Below are 17054 nucleotides of genomic sequence, written 5' to 3'. Positions count from 1 at the left end.
GGCTTTTGCACCTTTGCTGATAAGTCTGGAGGGTTCCTTTTGTCCTTGGCACAACATCCATGTTTCTTTAAATCAAGCTGAAACGTGAACACGTCAGACCACAGCTTGTGTTTCTTTCAGACCATCTGAGACGAGCTCAGGCCCACAGAACGCGATTGTTTCTGCATAGAGTTGATATATGGTTTCCACCTTGTAACAGACTTTTAGGTTGCATATCTTGATGCGGTGTTATATGACAGCTTATGTGGCTGTATTTAACACAATAACATGACGGTTTCTCAAGAAACGCCGTCTGAGGGCTTGATGGTCACGCACATGCCACTGTGCTTTGTAGCCTTACCTTGAATTTTTTGACAGAATTTTGCACAGAAGATGTTGAAAGACCTCAATTCTGTGCAGTCATTGAGAAATGCTCTTGAAATGTTTGACCATTGTCTCATGAAGTTGGGCACAAATGGTGAGCCACAATCCGTCTTTGCTTTGTAAAGCCTGAGAGTTTGATGGACGCTCTTTTAATACCCGATCGTGATGACTTCACCTGTTACCGGTTCACCTACTTATTGTGAAAGGATTGAAAACATTGCAACTAGAATATCCAAATTAATTTGAGTGTGGTGCAGAGTAAACAATTAATTTGTTTTTATATATTTACGAAATACAGTTCATTGGTCAGTGAAAACATTGGAAATCTTTTCTTTGTGTTTTTTTCCAGTTAAATAAAGGTTTATGAGAATTGGCAAATCCCAGATCCTTGTTTTTGTTACATTTTACTGAATATTAAATTATTATTTCAGCTGTACAATGAAATGCTGAAGAAGTTCTCCAAACAGAGAGGCAGCTACATTTTAATAAGGTCAGGACTGAATTGATAGAGCTCGTTACAGCACAGCAAAGTCAGCCTTCCTGCCATTTTATCCTCATCGCCAATCACTGTACCATTGTGTAAGACTTGTTTTGGGCAGCTGTGGCTCAGCTGGTAGAGCAGGTTGCCCACTGATTAAAAGGTTGGCAGTTCAATCCCAAGTTCCTTGATGTTAAGTGTCCTTGCACACTGAACCCCAAGTTGCACCTGTGGTCAGGTAAGCACCTTTCATGACAGTTCAGCCACCATTGGTGTGTGAATGTGTCCGTGAATAGACTAACAGCGGGGAGACATTGCAAAGCACTTTCTAGACTGTTATTGTAAAAAAGTGAAATATAAGTGCGGACTATTTACTTTATATTTCTGTAAATCAAGCATTTTGAATAGCGCACATGGGATTTATTTTGTGTACAGTCAATGGAACAATGTTTAAAATGTAATGAATTGTATGTCATTTTCCTAATAATAATGCTAAAGTTGAGATTGACGGTTAATTTTTCATTCATACTTTTTAATCTTTATTTTTTAGCTGCGTGGACCAGAAGAGCATCATATTTTGATAAAAGTCCTGTGGTATGATCAAAAACAGCTACCAATGCATCATGTGCTGTTGTTTTACCAACTATAAATAATACTTTATTAATAAGTTTTTAGGGACCAGCTGTCAAGGCATGAAAAAGGCACATTCATGTTTGATGGTTAAATCTGACATAAACAGATGCTGCAGTTTATCAGAAGGAATTATCATCTTGAAAAACAACTTCTAGTGCTCCATATCTTTAAATATGTAGATGATGATGCTGCAGGTGCACCCGCCTCTCCTCCCCCCTACTGGTATTAAGAAGAAACAGAGGTGGCTGTTGAAGTGTTTTGGGGAGTGCTGCATTTGGATTAGAATGAGGCAGCAGGAGGCCTTCTGCAGTTTCCTGTGATTCCCAGGCAGCTCAGTGGAGACTTCCTCTCCAGGCGGTGGCTGCTGGCAGCATGACATTCCTAGTTTACAATTGATCTGAGGGATAAACTAACAGCATGGGGTGGATTTACAAACACAGGAAAAGGTATATGCTGCATCTGTATCACAGAGAGATAGCAAGTTTTAACTGAAGTAATTTTGTGTAGTGTGGTTGCGCTGTCTGACTATAGTGAAGTGCTGCTGCAATAAGGCCTGTGTGTGTGCGTGTGCATGTGTGGGATCACACGCAGGAGGTCCCTTTTTTGTAGGTACAGCATGTAGCCTTAGTACAGCCTGGCTGTGCACAAATACCAAGCTGAGAGTGGCTGTTGAACTTTGGAAATGTCATCCGCTGCTGCTCACAGACAGCACTATGGGTTCATTCCTGGGTGTCCTCCCATCCTCCTTCCCTGTGCACCTTAAAACTTTCCTTGTGCTGAGAGTGACCTTCTGAAGTCTTTTGAAGCTGTGTGTCAGTTGTGGACAGTGAGGAGCACAGAGGATACAGGCCCTTAGTTCAAACACTAACACATCTTTTCAACATAACCCTGCCAGTATTGCTGTGAAGACGTGTGACCAGTGACCACTGATGAGTGGTGCAGCCGGGGTATCTGAGATCAAGGTGTTGAGTGTACAGCGGGCTCAAAGATCACGTAGAATCCCCCGTGTAATCTAATACAACAGGGCACTCTTGCCATAAATATTTAAACATTTAGTTTTGACCGTGTCCAAAAGGATTTGACTAAATCCTATAGTTACTTTTGAAGGTGTCGTTAAGGTCCAGAGTTTCCCTTAGATTCTCCTAAATATGACCGTGGGGAGCTGTCCATGGTGCTGAAACGTGCTGCTCTGGATGAACAAATGCATTCCCCAAACCAGTACAGTTTACTCTGCACTCCTGTTCATAAATCCTGCTGTGAAACAGAAAAAAGCGTCTCCTTCGCCCCACCCTCATCCCCTTCATGCCTCTCTCTCTCAGTGCTTTCCAAACGACACGCCTCGAAGAAATTCACAGTGCCGACTCTCCCGAGAGGAGTGTCCTACACCGTAGAGTTTACTGTATGTGCTGCATGATGAGCCGTCCTCCTATGTGCGTGTTGTTTACATGTTGCTGTGTGGTTCTCTGAGAGGCAGTAGCATGTGATTACGGCGCCCGTAGACCTGCTCAGGACGCCACTTCATTGAAACGCAAAATAAACATGTGCATAATATGCCACCAATGCTCTGTCTTTATTTTAATACATGCGTTGTTCACGGACATTGAAGGTCTTGCAGTGGTGGTAAAAGGAGGCATGTTCAAGCCAAGCTCACGTTGGTGCTTCATGTAATATTTGGGTCGTAATTTATTTCCCGTACTGCATCAGTGATTTAACAAAGTAATACCGACAGCATTTTTGCAATAGATTTAAAGGGAAGCTTTTTCAAATTGGTCCTGAAGTGTCACCTTTTTCTTCATTGTGAATACTTGCCTGCTGAACCAAAGAGATAAACCATCCATTCATAGAACAAAGACCCCATTTGCTCCCAAGTGACTATTACATATGCTTTCACATATCAGCTCTCAGCAAGCTGCAGTTGTTGACTCCTGACCTTCCTTCACACCCAGCAGCAGTTCTAAATAAAATAATGTCATTGTTTGTCTCCTCTCACTTCCTCTCCCATATTTTCTCTCATGGCCACAGTCTCCAGGGGGATTTTATGAAGCTCTTGAGTGCCCTCATGTGTTCGTTACTTTTCACTTGCTTTCAGATTAGTTCACTGCGCTGCATGTGTGTGCTCTTGACCAAATGAGTGATTTAAAACGTTCTCCTTGACGTTTTGTGAAAGGAAAGACTGTCTGCTTTAATTACAGCTGCGTGTCCCCCGAGGACAGTCGAGGGTGGGAAAATGTTCAACTTACATGTTCTCTCATGCGACCACATCTCGCATGAAATTATAGCACAGATTTGTTTGTGTGTGTGTGTGTGTGTGTGTGTGTGTGTGTGTGTGTGTGTGTGTGTGTGTGTGTGTGTGTGTGTGCGTGTGTGTGTGTGTGTGCGTGCATGCGAACGTGGGCAAGTGTGTGTCTCAGCGTACGTGTGTATGTTGCAGAAATCATAAAGAATTGGCAAATGCGAATGTCAGCACTTGTCACCAACGAGATAACATGAAGTGTCTGTGTTGGAGTTAGTGACTTTGAAGGCGCTTGTATGATATGATGAAACATTTTGTGAGCATGAAATGCATACATTCAACAGGACAGCAGGACTATCAGGCATAACGCATGACAGCATGTCATCTCCTGTCTTCGCAGGAAGTGCTTTGAACCTCACTTGCCGGGCGTTTTTTGGCTACAGTGGTGATGTCAGCCCACTCATCTACTGGATGAAGGGAGAGAAGTTCATAGAGGACCTGGATGAAGAGAGAGTCCAGGAGAGCGACATCAAGTAAGAAACACACAGCCGGAGTTGAATTGAAGCATTTCACTGGACTTGGCAGTGATGAGGAATTAATATTAGATGTGGATAAATTTACCGCAAAATATTAAAGGACGACACCAATGGGTTTGCATGTTTTAGCCCATTAACTCCAAATTGCATACATTAACCGACCATTTTCCAGAGATTTATTCGCCGCCTTCCAAGCAGCTGCTGTTTTCCATTTATTTTGCTCTGGTATGAACATCATGCAGAGACTTGAAACCTGTTATAGATCATTATCTATTTGTTTTGTCACTTTTGTGTTTTTGGTATGAATTACATTGTTGTCCTGTGGAAATGGCCTTGCAAGAAGGTGGGAACAGGATAACAGCATAAACAACAGAATCACATACAGAACTGCAAAAAATTGAGCAACTAAAAGTAAAGTGAGAATGCTTTCAAAAGGAATGTACAATAAAAAGAGAAAAAAAAACTCAATTAAATCATTATTTGTTATCATACCTGTCATGGATAAATAATGCTTCATCTTCATTCCCAGTTTCAAAAAACACTTAAAATGTTTCAGTCAAAACAAATAAAAGCTGCCAAACAAGGCAATTATACTTTGCCCATATAATGGAAGAGAGACCATTTAAAAGCAGCCCGTCTTCATTCGTCTCCCTCCTTGTGGTCTAACACGTTTAAACAAGTCCATTCCCTGGTCCATGTGCATGTTTCCCATTAGGGCTGTTTGGAGAGGCTGCAGCTCTGGGTAGACAGCCCTGTCAGATGGTTAACAACTGCCATTTTTCACACCGCCGCCACTATCGCTATCTCCCTCGCTGCACCCACCTATAGCAGCATGCAGATGGGCCACGGGGAGCTGAGGAGGAGGAGGAGGGCTGTAAGGGGATGAGAGGGAGGGGTGGAGGGAGGCAGCAGACAGGGAAGAAGTGGAATGAGAAAAGAAGTATGGTACAAGTCAGTGAGGAGTAAAGTGAAGCAGACACATCTGTGATAGTGAGTTTTCTTATGCACTGATATGAACATGTAACAGAAACAAATCTCGGTTGAACCACCACGAACTGCTCTCCTGTCTCTCGCTGCCTGTCTCTTCTTCCATTACACCCTGACACCAGGGTTCCCTCGTGCACTGGATGAGGGGTTATCTTTTCAATAATTCATACCAATATTTCATGCAGCAGATCAATAATATATTCGATCATGCACTCTCTGTTGCTGATGCTGCTACCCTAGACTTTTTTCAGATCCAACCAGTGCCTTGGTTTTGCTTCCGTAAAGGTAGCCGGAGATATGTACCAAGCAAAGAAGGAGAGCAATGGATAGAAAAGATAGGAGCAGCTAAACAGGAACAAATCTGTGCTTCCCCTGCAGCCGAGCGCTTTCCCTCTTAGACGCTACAGTGCATACGTATATAAGGGTTACCTCTCTTTATCAGGCTGGCACCCACACACTTTTAGCTTTATTACTAATGCATCAGCAGCTAAACTTGAGCACAGAGAGGAGCGCTCACACCTTGAGCTCAGAGTTTCTGCAGGCATTTACTTACACCAACTCTGAGCTTATTGATTTGGAGGAGTTCATTTCTATGGTAACCCAAGCCCATAAATTCTCATTTGCGCGACCGGGACAGATCTGTTGCTGTTATCATAGCATGGATGACTGGACATTAGCATAGCATGCAGAGATTAATAAATTAGCAAAACAAATCTGGCTCAGCATAATGAGTTAGGTGATCGATACATTATTGAGCCAATTCAGTTGGCGTTTTGCAGCTGACCAATGAAGAGATTGTATGACATTAATGAATAAGTTGGAAATTGATCACTAAACGAGCAAACACAGATTGTGCTAATGAGATAGGGAGAGAATGTGTCTGGAAAAAGTGCCTGCAGCAGCCAGAGGCTGAGAATGAGTTCATGATTTACTCATTCTCCTAACTTTATATCCATAAACTCAATCACCCGAAAGGAAAGCGGAGGAGTTTTACAAAACTTGCACAGAATTGTACAAATCCGACACAGTCCGTCTGATTTATCGATGCAGGAACACATAGTTCAAAATCTCTTCATCCCAACTGTTTTGGTGTGTTAACAGCTTTCACTCAGCTCTCATCTTTATCTGTGTTGGCTGACCTGGATCTTGTTATCCTCCCAACTTTAGGCCCTTCTCGTCACCATTCAAAGTTCAGGTGGTCATTATCTATCAGGTTGTGTGGCATCGAGCTGTGTTGGCTCACATGGTGTGATAATGGAAAACGGGTGGCTTCAAAGTACCCCCCCACTCTCTGGAGAGACATGAATTATTCCCGTGCCTCCCTCTCCCGGCGCCCCGGCCCCCATCCCACTCCACAACAAGCTCAATATCATCAGCGCTGCCTCAGCCTCTCTGCACACAGCCCATGATACACTTTCAATTACCGAAGCCAAATCTCCCCAACAAGCTGTCCTTATGTGCAGTTTATCGGCTTGAAGGCGAGAGAGAAGTGAGATGCTTGAGAGTCATTATCCCCCTACACTCTCAAACACACACTCGCAAACACTCTCTGCTCATCCCACTCCTCCTTCTCAACTATCCGTACACACACACACACACACACACACACACACGCGTGCAAACACCCTCACATACAAACAGAGATCTTTTTTTTTCTCATTTGCACTTTGTTTCCTCCCAAGTGTCATTTGTGCTGAAGGTGCTGTAAAAGTAGGCTAAGTAGTGTGTCTAAGGTATGAGGAAACATTATCTCCCCATTCTCTCCTCCATCAGGCTCAACCAGCCCAGCGGGGAACACTCATTTACTTTATGGAATATTACTTTTGCTCCTTCTTGCCGTTACCATGGCAGCCGCTATAAAAAGATTTTCTTCTCATCGCCATTATTTGATTCACCCCCCCCACACATACACACACACACACACACATACATACACAACACACACAAGCTGAGGAAGATCCCTTATTGATTTTCATTTCTCATATGTTTTGAGTACAGAGAAAGAAATTAACATACAACATGAAATACTTCAGGAAGCACAAAAAGGGGCTTCATTTGTACCACAGAAACACACAGGTGTTGCAGGCAGGTATTGCGTAACATTCGTCCACCATAACACAATGTCTGTGTACCAACTTTGATTGATGCACTTGGTAACGGCACTCTTGAAACCCCATCACATACTGTTTACACTGAAACCATGCTCTTGTACATTAGTACAGTTCAGAGGCAGCTGCTGCTCATCTATTGCTGTCCAAACTGGTGCTCCAGAGAAGCATTGTTCAATTTTGTTTGTCTCGCAGGGTCGTCAAGGAGCATCTTGGTGAAAAGGAAGTGGCCATTTCCTTGACGATTGACTCTTTGGAGGAGGAGGACCTGGGAAATTATTCCTGTTATGTAGAAAATGGCAACGGACGTCGCCAAGCTACCATCCAGCTCTTCAGGCGCGGTAAGGCCTCTTTGACATTTCCCACTGCAACCTTGGACAGTCTTAAACTCCCCCACCCTATTAATTTACCTTTGCATTTAATTCCCTATTAAGTGGTTTTACAGTCAGAACAGTAATCTTATTTCTCAGTGTCTGGCAGCATCATATATTCTGTCACCTTAGTTCAACTTTATTGAAGCTAAATGATAAATAAAATAATCAAAGCCTGGCTGCACCGTTTCATCAAATGGAAATTTTCTAGGTATCTTATGCATTATTTTGTACATATTTCCCCGAGCTTCAGAACTCCACTTAAATGTGTCATTTCGTTTACTTGTGCCCCAGTGGCTGTGCAGCTATTTTGGCTGTTAGCATGACTTGTCTGAAGCTCTTTTCATGCACTGGTTGTCACCCTAGAAGAGAGGTAATTTGATGACTGTTTAAACAGTAAATTGGTCCTCGGCTTTTCCCAACAGGCCAATAAGTCCAGCATACAATTACATTGGAAGTCTTTATATGTGTGTTTCCCGGCTTTAATCTCTGTCTCTGTGATCGTCCTTTGTAGACGGTCCAATTCCATTTGAGTGGTCTTTGCAGTCTGTCGACAGCTTCATTTAACTCTCTTTGTCAAAGCAGCAGTTCCAAGGAGAGGGATGCTAAGAAAGACTCCACGTCAAGCTCTCTCTCTCTCTCTCTCTCTCTCCCTCGCTCCCTCTGTCTCTCTCTCATCCGCATAAATCTGATGTTTATTTTATGTTCCCTCTCCATGAATGTATCACTCATAAGCCCTGCAGCAGGTCTAATGTCTCTGCTGGCCGCCTTTCCTTCCATCTCAAAAGAAAGAGAAAAATGGATGGAGAGGAGGCAGAAAGAAGTGGTCAGTAAGCATATACAAATTAGAGAGTGAATATTATTGCTGATTATGAGTTAGAAGCATTGAAGTTGTGGAGAAGGCCAATAAATAGCTGTTTAGGGGGCCAAAACAACCATGCTGTTTTTCTGAGACACATGCATTTGTTATTGTTTATAAAAAAAAAATTACATCAAGGATGATGCAACAAATGATGCAGAGAGAAGAGATTCTGCAACGTACACTTTTGGGTATTCTTGCAGAGAGTTGTGTACGAAGATCGATGCCACTCTCGTGTTTGTACGGTGAATACGAAGCAAACACCAGCAGCCACTGTGTGTAGTTTAGCACAACAACTGGAAACAGCAAGTGTACTGGATATCTTGCCACGCCTAGCCAAGAAATAGTCCGACACATATCCACATTTATCCTATTGCCACTTTTTTTTAGTTTTTTTTATTTAATTACTAGAAAAACAAGATATGGCAGGTAAGTTAGAGAACTTTAAATGTGCTAGAGGGCCTTTAAACAGAGCCAGGCTTATTGTTTTTTTCATGTTTCCAGTCATTATGCTAAGCTAAGCTAACAAACTGCTGACAGTAGCATCATATTCGATAGGCACGTGTGAGAGCAATGTTGATCTTGACAGGTAAGCGTATTTTCCCAAATCTATTTCTTCTATACAGCCAGTCATAGTCTCTAGGTCTGAAAATTGAAGCCAATACGAAAGTGCAATACCATTCAGGACTGCTGGGGCTGGCACCAAAAATCCTCTGGCTCCAATAGACTCCCTTTCAAAAAGCTTTAACTTGTTTCATGAAATACAAAGTCAGTACATTTTTTTTCAACAAGTCATTATGGTGTCATTAGCTAAATTTACTACTTATGATCAGTGTTCTGGTTCTTCCTCTGAAAATAATTCCATAATTATGGACTAATATATGGATATTGGCCGTCAAAGAGAGGTATGTTTCGGGGCATGTTTGTTTGTTTGATATTTCATTGATCAAGTGTAAAAATTTAATTATGAGCTGAAATTACTTTTAAGAAAAAGTAAGGTTTTATACCTTAAAACAAATAGTATAATAACTAGTAAAGATATGTACCTTTGCTGTGTCTGCGATAATATAGGGAGGGCATTGCGGTTGCCATGGCAGCCTCGCAGTGTTACAGCCCACAGTGTAACAGAGATATAAGGTGAACCTGTTCTGGCTGAGCCCACCAGGTAAATGCTGCGTTAATACACACCATAACTCATCCTTCCCCCAGCTAGGTCTCCAGGGAGAGGGGGAGGAGATAATGGGGAAGAGAAAAGAGGGGAAGAAGAAGGTAGAGGGTTATGATGGAGAGGGGAATGACAGTGAGATGAGTAAACTAAAGCCTTTTGTTTTGAAAAGGCCTCCATCCATGTCCAGAATTGTCACAATCCCACTATGGATGACAGCCAAAGTGCAGAGCTGCGTCATTGCTGTGCTGCTCCAAAGAAATGAACCCAATTTCTCATTATCTCCATTTTTATTTTTTTTTTTTGCCTGTGTCTCCCTGCAATATGCCCTCTCATTTTTCTCGAACTCATTACGAGCCTCATGTCTCTGAAGATTGATTCTGCTTCGCTCAGAGCTGAGCTCTGAAACATGCCGACGATTGTCCAGCTTTCCAAGCAAATGTAAACGTGTCCCGTAAGTGCCTCATTCTGTGAGTTTAACGGAGAAATAACGAACAAAGAAAACAACCTTTGAGTCCTACCTGGTGCAGAATCAATAACCAGTTTAACGTGTTTACATCAGGCAAAGCTGTAAATGGAGTTCCCTCTGTGATTGCCTCAGCAGTTTTGAATATTGTGTGGTGTGTATGTGTTGTCCTCAGCAGAGCTCATGTACACCGTGGAGCTGGCAGGAGGGCTGGGAGCGATCCTGCTGTTACTCATCTTTCTCATCTCCCTCTACAAATGCTACAAGATTGAGCTGATGCTTTTCTATAGGAGGCACTTTGGCAGCGAGGACATAGATGGAGGTAAAGACGGCGCAATGCATCTCAGAAAAACTCTCTCTTTGTCTCCGCCTGTGGCCTTTCACCTTAATTTATGTCACCAGGCCTTTCTAGTAGAAAAGTCAATGTCAAGCAAGAATACGTGGCTGTAAAAGTGCATTTGTGGGTTTGGTTTATCGATGTTCATGTGTTTTGCTTGTTTACCTGTGTGCATATGGTGTTATGTGTGTCTGTGCATGTGTTCTGTCAGAAGCTCCAACCAAAACCGACTCCCTGCTAGATTCAGATGTCTTCTCCAGTTCTGTCTCTGTGACAGCAGCACACTTCCTCTCTCTCCCTTTGCGGTTTGAGGTGCACGTGCTTCTGTATGTACACCTCTGCCATGGCTGCATGGGGAAGTGAGGAAACAGATTTTCAATTTGTTGCCCATTTAAAAACAGATCAGTCTCAATATGTCATGGAGTGATGCCCGCCTCCTGCTGTCGAAGGCTAGATAGCGGCACAGAGGGGCCGGACGGGCTCGAAGCGCCTTTCCCCGAGTGACACAGGAGCGTAACTAGCCTGAAATTGGAGGACAACTTTTTGTTTTCTCTACAGAACAGTTAACTTTTCCTTCAGTTAAGGATTTGTCTGTTTATGCCCCAGTATTTTCCCTTTGTGCTTTGTTTTTTTTGACTGTCTCCGCTTTCTTTTCAAAAAGTCTGGAAAGACTGAAGTCGCTGGATTGTTTCTACAGTAGCATGAATTATCCATTACACACGGTTTTGTTGACTCAAACTTCCACATGATTAAGTCGTACCATCGGGGACTGCTGATACAAGCTGTTTTTGATTTGCCAACTTTGCTAGGTGGTTAATTTGCAAGGTTGGTTGCTAATTTGAAAGCATTGTTTGATGTCTGGATCCTATCGAGCACAGCCCTGGCCTTTCCAGTGAGTTTCAAAGCTGCGCATGCTCCTCAAAGAGTTTTTGAAAAAGCCCCTTTTCCCTTTTTGGCTGGCCCACATTCCAGTTTCAACAGAGCATAATGACTAGGACTCACTGAACATGTCACCAGTAGTGCTTTTTTTTTTCTCCTATTGTCTATTTTCTGCCTTTTTAGTTCTTCCCACTGTCTTCTGGGAAATCATTTTTGAGGTGGGGAAGAGGGTATTGCTTGAGTCTCGATTTGAGTGTTTTTGTGTCTACCCCAATTTATTTCTTATAAACACTACATGGCCAAATGGATATGACACCACAGGCAAAATTCATGTGTTGTTGTTTTTTTTTTTTTAGATAGGCATATCTGTTCAGAGTAAAGATCCTAAGTACAAAATACTTCGACAATATTAGAGAAGGATTGTTGCTGCTTCCAAGTCCAGAAGACAAATGGCTTGCTGACTTTGCTGTGATGAACTTGGCGGAGCTTTTTAAAGAAAACACAGTGGTACAGAACAGAGCAAGTACTGATTCAGTGAAGCACAATCATTTTGTGTTGTATGGATGTAAGTTTTAATGTAGTATGAAGTCAGACCGCCTGTATTCACGGTCACATAGAATATTCAAGAAATAGCATAAACGTCTGACTAACTATACAGCATTTGAACTCTGGACATTTTTGTCGATAATCGATGCATATTTTGTTTTAAAGAGAACAAGTTATTGCTTGACACCAGTATTTACAAGTGTTTTCTTAAAACGGTATATTTCAAAATGGAACATTAATAAAAAATAAAAAAAAAAGCTGTCTGTATTTAACATGTTTTGATGCTCTACTGTGAGATGATCCCGATCATACAAATGAGTTTTTGTGTGTCGTTTTGTGTCCCGCTGTTGAAGGCCAGATAGCGGCACATAGGAAGTGGACAAACTCAAAGCATCCAGTCTCTGTGTTAGGAGTGGTTTTGTGAGTTTACTGATTTTGTGATGTTTTGACTGGGCAACCAAGATTCAAGCTCGATGCGTTTAACCCACATTTATCATGACCTGCTCTTTGCTGTTTCTTTATTATCATGTTTTTTTTTTTAGAAAATAAAGACTATGATGCGTACCTGTCCTACACCAAAGTGGACCCTGACCAGTGGAGTCAGGAGACCAGGGAGGAGGAGCGCTTTGCCCTGGAGATCCTCCCGGACGTGCTTGAGAAACATTACGGCTACAAACTGTTCATCCCAGATCGAGACCTCATTCCAACAGGAAGTAAGCACTATTACTGTGTGTGTGTGTGTGTGTGTGTGTGTGTGTGTGTGTGTGTGTGTGTGTGTGTGTGTGTGTCCCCTTGTGCTGGTATGTTCATGCACAGGTATGTACCGTACTGTGAGGAAGTGTAAGGACCATATACTGCATGTTTGTTTTTACTGCATATGTATTCGTTGCTGCTGTGTTTGGCGCATTGCTCATTGTCATCAGTGTTGTTTTTCACTGTCGCTGTCTTGTGTTTAAACATTTTGTGCTGTTAGCGAAGTTCCTCACACACAATAAATATTCACATCCATAAATGATGAAAAGATGATTATTTCAAATTTCCAAAATCAGGGAACGTTCAGTCCGGCAGTAACTCTTTTTTTCTTTCTCTGGATAAATCTGGAAGATCATAGCATTTCTCACTGGAAGTTCCTATACTGTGTACTACAGATGTGGGAATATGGTATACAGAGTGTCCCGGGAGCTGATATATTGAACAAATTTATCATCCTCCCTGGTTTTCATCCATGCATTAATGAATCCATGAAAATTCTGTCTGAACATAATTCTCATGCGTGCTAACTCTGCTTAGCAGTGCGTCTGTGCCAGTGGTGCACAGTGTGCTCTAGTTAGTAGCGATGCTGTGTGTTTGTACTGTAGGCTTCATGTGGAACAGATAAAACGGAAACACATCCTCGTCGGTCCAGACAGAATTAAACATCAGTGGGAAATGTCTGAAGGCTCCAAGCCCTGTTGTCTGAGCCGCCTCTACCCTTTAATCAAAAGAAAATTGCCGACAGCATCAATGCCAAGCAAAATCATTGTAGATGAATGTACAATCAGGGAAACATGGTGTGTGATTAATCATATGTGAAATTAAAAAAAAAAAAAAAGATGATTGAGAAGGAAATGCACCCACTTGTACGACTTGTGTTGAGCATGTTTCTGTGTCTGTACCGTGTTCTTGCCTGTGACCTGAATGTTAAAATGTTTATGTTTAGGTCTCACCAATGAGCATTACCAGGATGACACACGACTCTTTGGAGGTACTCGCCCTCAGTCTTTTCCTCTCGCATCAGCTGCTTTCATTTACTTGCTCCTAGGACGTTTCAGAGAGAATGCATAGAGTGGCACTGCTGTGTGATCTGACACCTCGGGCCCACTTCAATAGATAGACTCAGCCTAGTCCTATAGAATGTGCACCTTTATCAATCATTGCTCCCCCATTTAGAGCTATGTGGATCTGCTCTATGTAATACAGTAGAATACTTACAGATATATGTACCTACACAAACATATAGAGTCCTCATGTCTTTCTGCTTTCTAAAAGCTACAAAATGAGTGTTATTATACCAGATACTTGAGGTGGAGAGCCAAATAGCCACCTGTCACGGTCTTGTGTTTTGTGTCTGATGCTGTGTGTTCATCCACCATTTCGTGATGTGGTTCTGTCCTCATTTAATGGCATCAAAAACATGCGTATAGTGTACATCACTGAGCCATTCCCCCCCTCTCTCTAATGTCTTATAAATGTCTCTTCTTTTCATTCCTGACCTCTCGTTTCCTGCAGCCTACATTGAGGACGTGGCTCGCTGTGTAGACCAGAGCAAACGCCTCATTATAGTTATGACACCCAACTATGTGGTGCGGCGAGGCTGGAGCATCTTTGAGCTGGAGACGCGGCTGCGCAACATGCTGGTGACTGGTGAGATCAAAGTCATCCTTATCGAGTGTGCCGAGTTGCGCGGCATCATGAACTACCAAGAAGTGGAGGCTCTCAAACACACCATTAAAACCCTCACTGTCATCAAGTGGCGCGGATCCAAGAGCAACAAGCTCAACTCCAAGTTCTGGAAGCAGCTGCAGTACGAGATGCCCTTCAGGCGCACGGAGCCCATGCTCACACACGAGCCGGCGCTGGACGTCAGCGAGCAAGGCCCGTTCGGAGAGCTGCAGACCGTCTCCGCCATCTCCATGGCAGCAGCCACCTCCACCGCCATGGCCACCGCCCACCCAGAGCTGCGCTCCTCGTTCCACAACACCTACCACACCACCATGAGGCAGAAACACTACTACCGCAGCTACGAGTATGACATACCCCCAGGCGGGACCCTGCCACCTCTCTCCTCCCTGGGGAACCAGCACACCTACTGCAACATCCCACTGACACTGCTGAACGGACAGAGGCCGCCCGGAAAGAGCCGAGAACACAGCCTGGAGGAGGCGCATGCTAACAATGCCATGCTCCCTCTGCTGCCGAGGGAAACCAGCATCTCCAGCGTCATCTGGTAATGATGAGCAGACTCCGCGTCAGCTTTAGGAAGGTCAGTCAGGGTCAGACATGACTAGGCTCTGTCTGGTAGTTCTTAGGAACACAGTTAGAGGTCGTGACTGTGGCGAAAAGTGTTTTGGATCCAGCCGTTCTTATCTGAGAAGCAAGTGATGGAGGTACAGCAGGTTTTTTGGACACGCTCTCCCTTGTTTTTCAAGTGGACTGCACCTCTTTTTACTGCGGATGTGGAACTAAAGGGGATATAATAAAAACACTGTTTCATTGACCCGTGAGAAATGGACTCGCAAGAACTCCACATTAAAGAACCAACACGTTATGGCAATTGTGCACACACATGCGTACACACAAAAATGTGCATACATACAAACAAAAGGAAAACAGGGTCTGTACATATATTTCAATTTATTTGTAGCATCAGTGTTTTCCTGTTTTGTTCTCTTGTTTGTTTTATTCAGTCATGTTTGTTGCCTTCTCTAGTATAGGACTTTGCTTTAACTTGTTATACAGAGTTGTACATTTTTTATTGTTTTCTCTTTTTAGTTGGTTCTTACTCTTGTTTTAACACGCTTCTTTGGAAAGCCAGTATGTCACGTACCTGCGCTGTTGTGTTCTTTTGTTTGTTTGTTTTAAAAGAAATCTTTGTGTAGTTTAAGAGAACTTTTTTTTTTTTTACCTTTGGAATTGCCTGGACATTTCAGGAGCTTTTGAGGAGCTGAAACTTCTTTTTGTTTACCTGTAAAAGGTGTATCAAGTTTAAAAGGAAACTCTCTTTTAAAAAAAAAATTTAAAAAAAAAAAAAATCATAGAATATGCAAAAAGAAGGAGGAGGTGGCAAAAATATACCCGTCCTCTGGGACCGAGATGGAGGAGTGGTTGGGGAGCAGGGCTATTCCTCTCCAATCAGATAGACCGATAAGACTGGCAGATCTCTCTCTAAAGCTTCATATTTTCTATTGAAACAAACAGCCTTGCTGTTTTAGAGTGATAGTGAAATGCCTCACCTTAAAAAGAAATCTGTAGATTATTTTAAAAAGAATTATATTTTTATAACAGAAAAGAGTTTGCTTGAGAAGTCATACCTATTTGCGTTTCATCTTCCATAGAAAGAGGATTTGTGTATAAGTGTTCTGCTGGTTTTTGTACACTTGCAATGTGGTTCCTGGTTTGTTAAGAGACTAAAAGGTGGCTTTTGAATCCCACATGACAAAAAATATGTCCTCTACTGTTCTAGATTCAAAAGTAAAGCATCTTCAATGTTTTGGTTTTTAAAACATAATATTATTCCCATCCTGATAATTCATTTGGTTCATATGGATAGTTCATGTTTAAGGAAAGAAAAGAGTACATTTGTGTTTTGAAAGACTTTTTAAATATATTTGAAGGTGTGATTTTTGAGTATGCATAGCAAATAGATATGTATTCTATATATAATATAGATATTTATATAAATATATAAACACAATTTTCACTTGGAAAGAAATGTCTATCTTTATAGAAACACAATCATTATCAGTTGCCCTTACTTTCTCACTGCACATTAAAAACCTTGATTTCCTTTTTATGTTTTCCTTTCGTGTCCAAGTTCACCATTTGATTACACTCTAATAGCATTGTTCATCACACACTGACTTTTTTAAATGGCAGCAATTGACTATGTCCACTACGTGTGTAGAAATCAATTTTAATTAGTGATTCTGCTGAAAAAACTGGCAAGGAAAATGAACAATAATGATCATTTTTAAGTACTCTTGAAATGGCTTTAAACAAAACACGACTCAACTGTTCCCTCAACATCCAACTGCTCCACCACATATTTAAAAGTTGTGTCCATGTGCCAACCGACATCACGCCAGAGCATGAAATACACCCTGCAGTCCATTTCAGCATACTGTGTCAGTATCACATTTTACCTCGCCTAAGTGGGGAAAAAATACCCCAAAAAAAGTGCTTCGGCACAAAAACTATTTGTTGCAGTTAGGAAAATATTTCTTTTATGAAATCCAGAGTGAATTCACTGTGTCACTCAAACCCCCGTTTCCTGGGTGTAATGCTGCATTCAGGCAGCTGAGAAGAGGGAAAGTTCCCATTCGGGAACATCTCAT

At 42.2% G+C, this 17054-nt stretch overlaps 1 protein-coding gene across 5 annotated transcripts in view; it reads left to right on the top strand.

Moving 5' to 3' along the window:
• The window catches only part of il1rapl1a (interleukin 1 receptor accessory protein-like 1a), a 159049-nt gene extending 142542 nt beyond the window's left edge, over nt 1-16507 (top strand). For 2 of the 5 annotated variants that reach the window (XM_069154176.1, XM_069154177.1), the window contains exons 7-12: nt 4108-4240; nt 7534-7679; nt 10375-10521; nt 12504-12674; nt 13661-13705; nt 14230-16507. In XM_069154176.1, the coding sequence (XP_069010277.1) occupies nt 4108-4240; nt 7534-7679; nt 10375-10521; nt 12504-12674; nt 13661-13705; nt 14230-14951 (1364 nt within the window). In that variant the 3' untranslated portion in view covers nt 14952-16507. The remainder of the gene's footprint in view (nt 1-4107; nt 4241-7533; nt 7680-10374; nt 10522-12503; nt 12675-13660; nt 13706-14229) is intronic. The other 3 variants (XM_069154178.1, XM_069154180.1, XM_069154179.1) reach the window with 3 other exon arrangements.
• The last annotated feature ends 547 nt before the right edge of the window (nt 16508-17054 follow it).

Source organism: Embiotoca jacksoni, unplaced genomic scaffold, assembly GCF_022577435.1.
Source record: "Embiotoca jacksoni isolate LCO1_2020_lvr unplaced genomic scaffold, fEmbJac1.0.p SCAF_2, whole genome shotgun sequence".
Lineage (NCBI taxonomy): Eukaryota > Metazoa > Chordata > Actinopteri > Embiotocidae > Embiotoca > Embiotoca jacksoni.
Note: the sequence above shows the minus strand (reverse complement) of the source record. Positions and strands in the feature narration are given on the sequence as shown.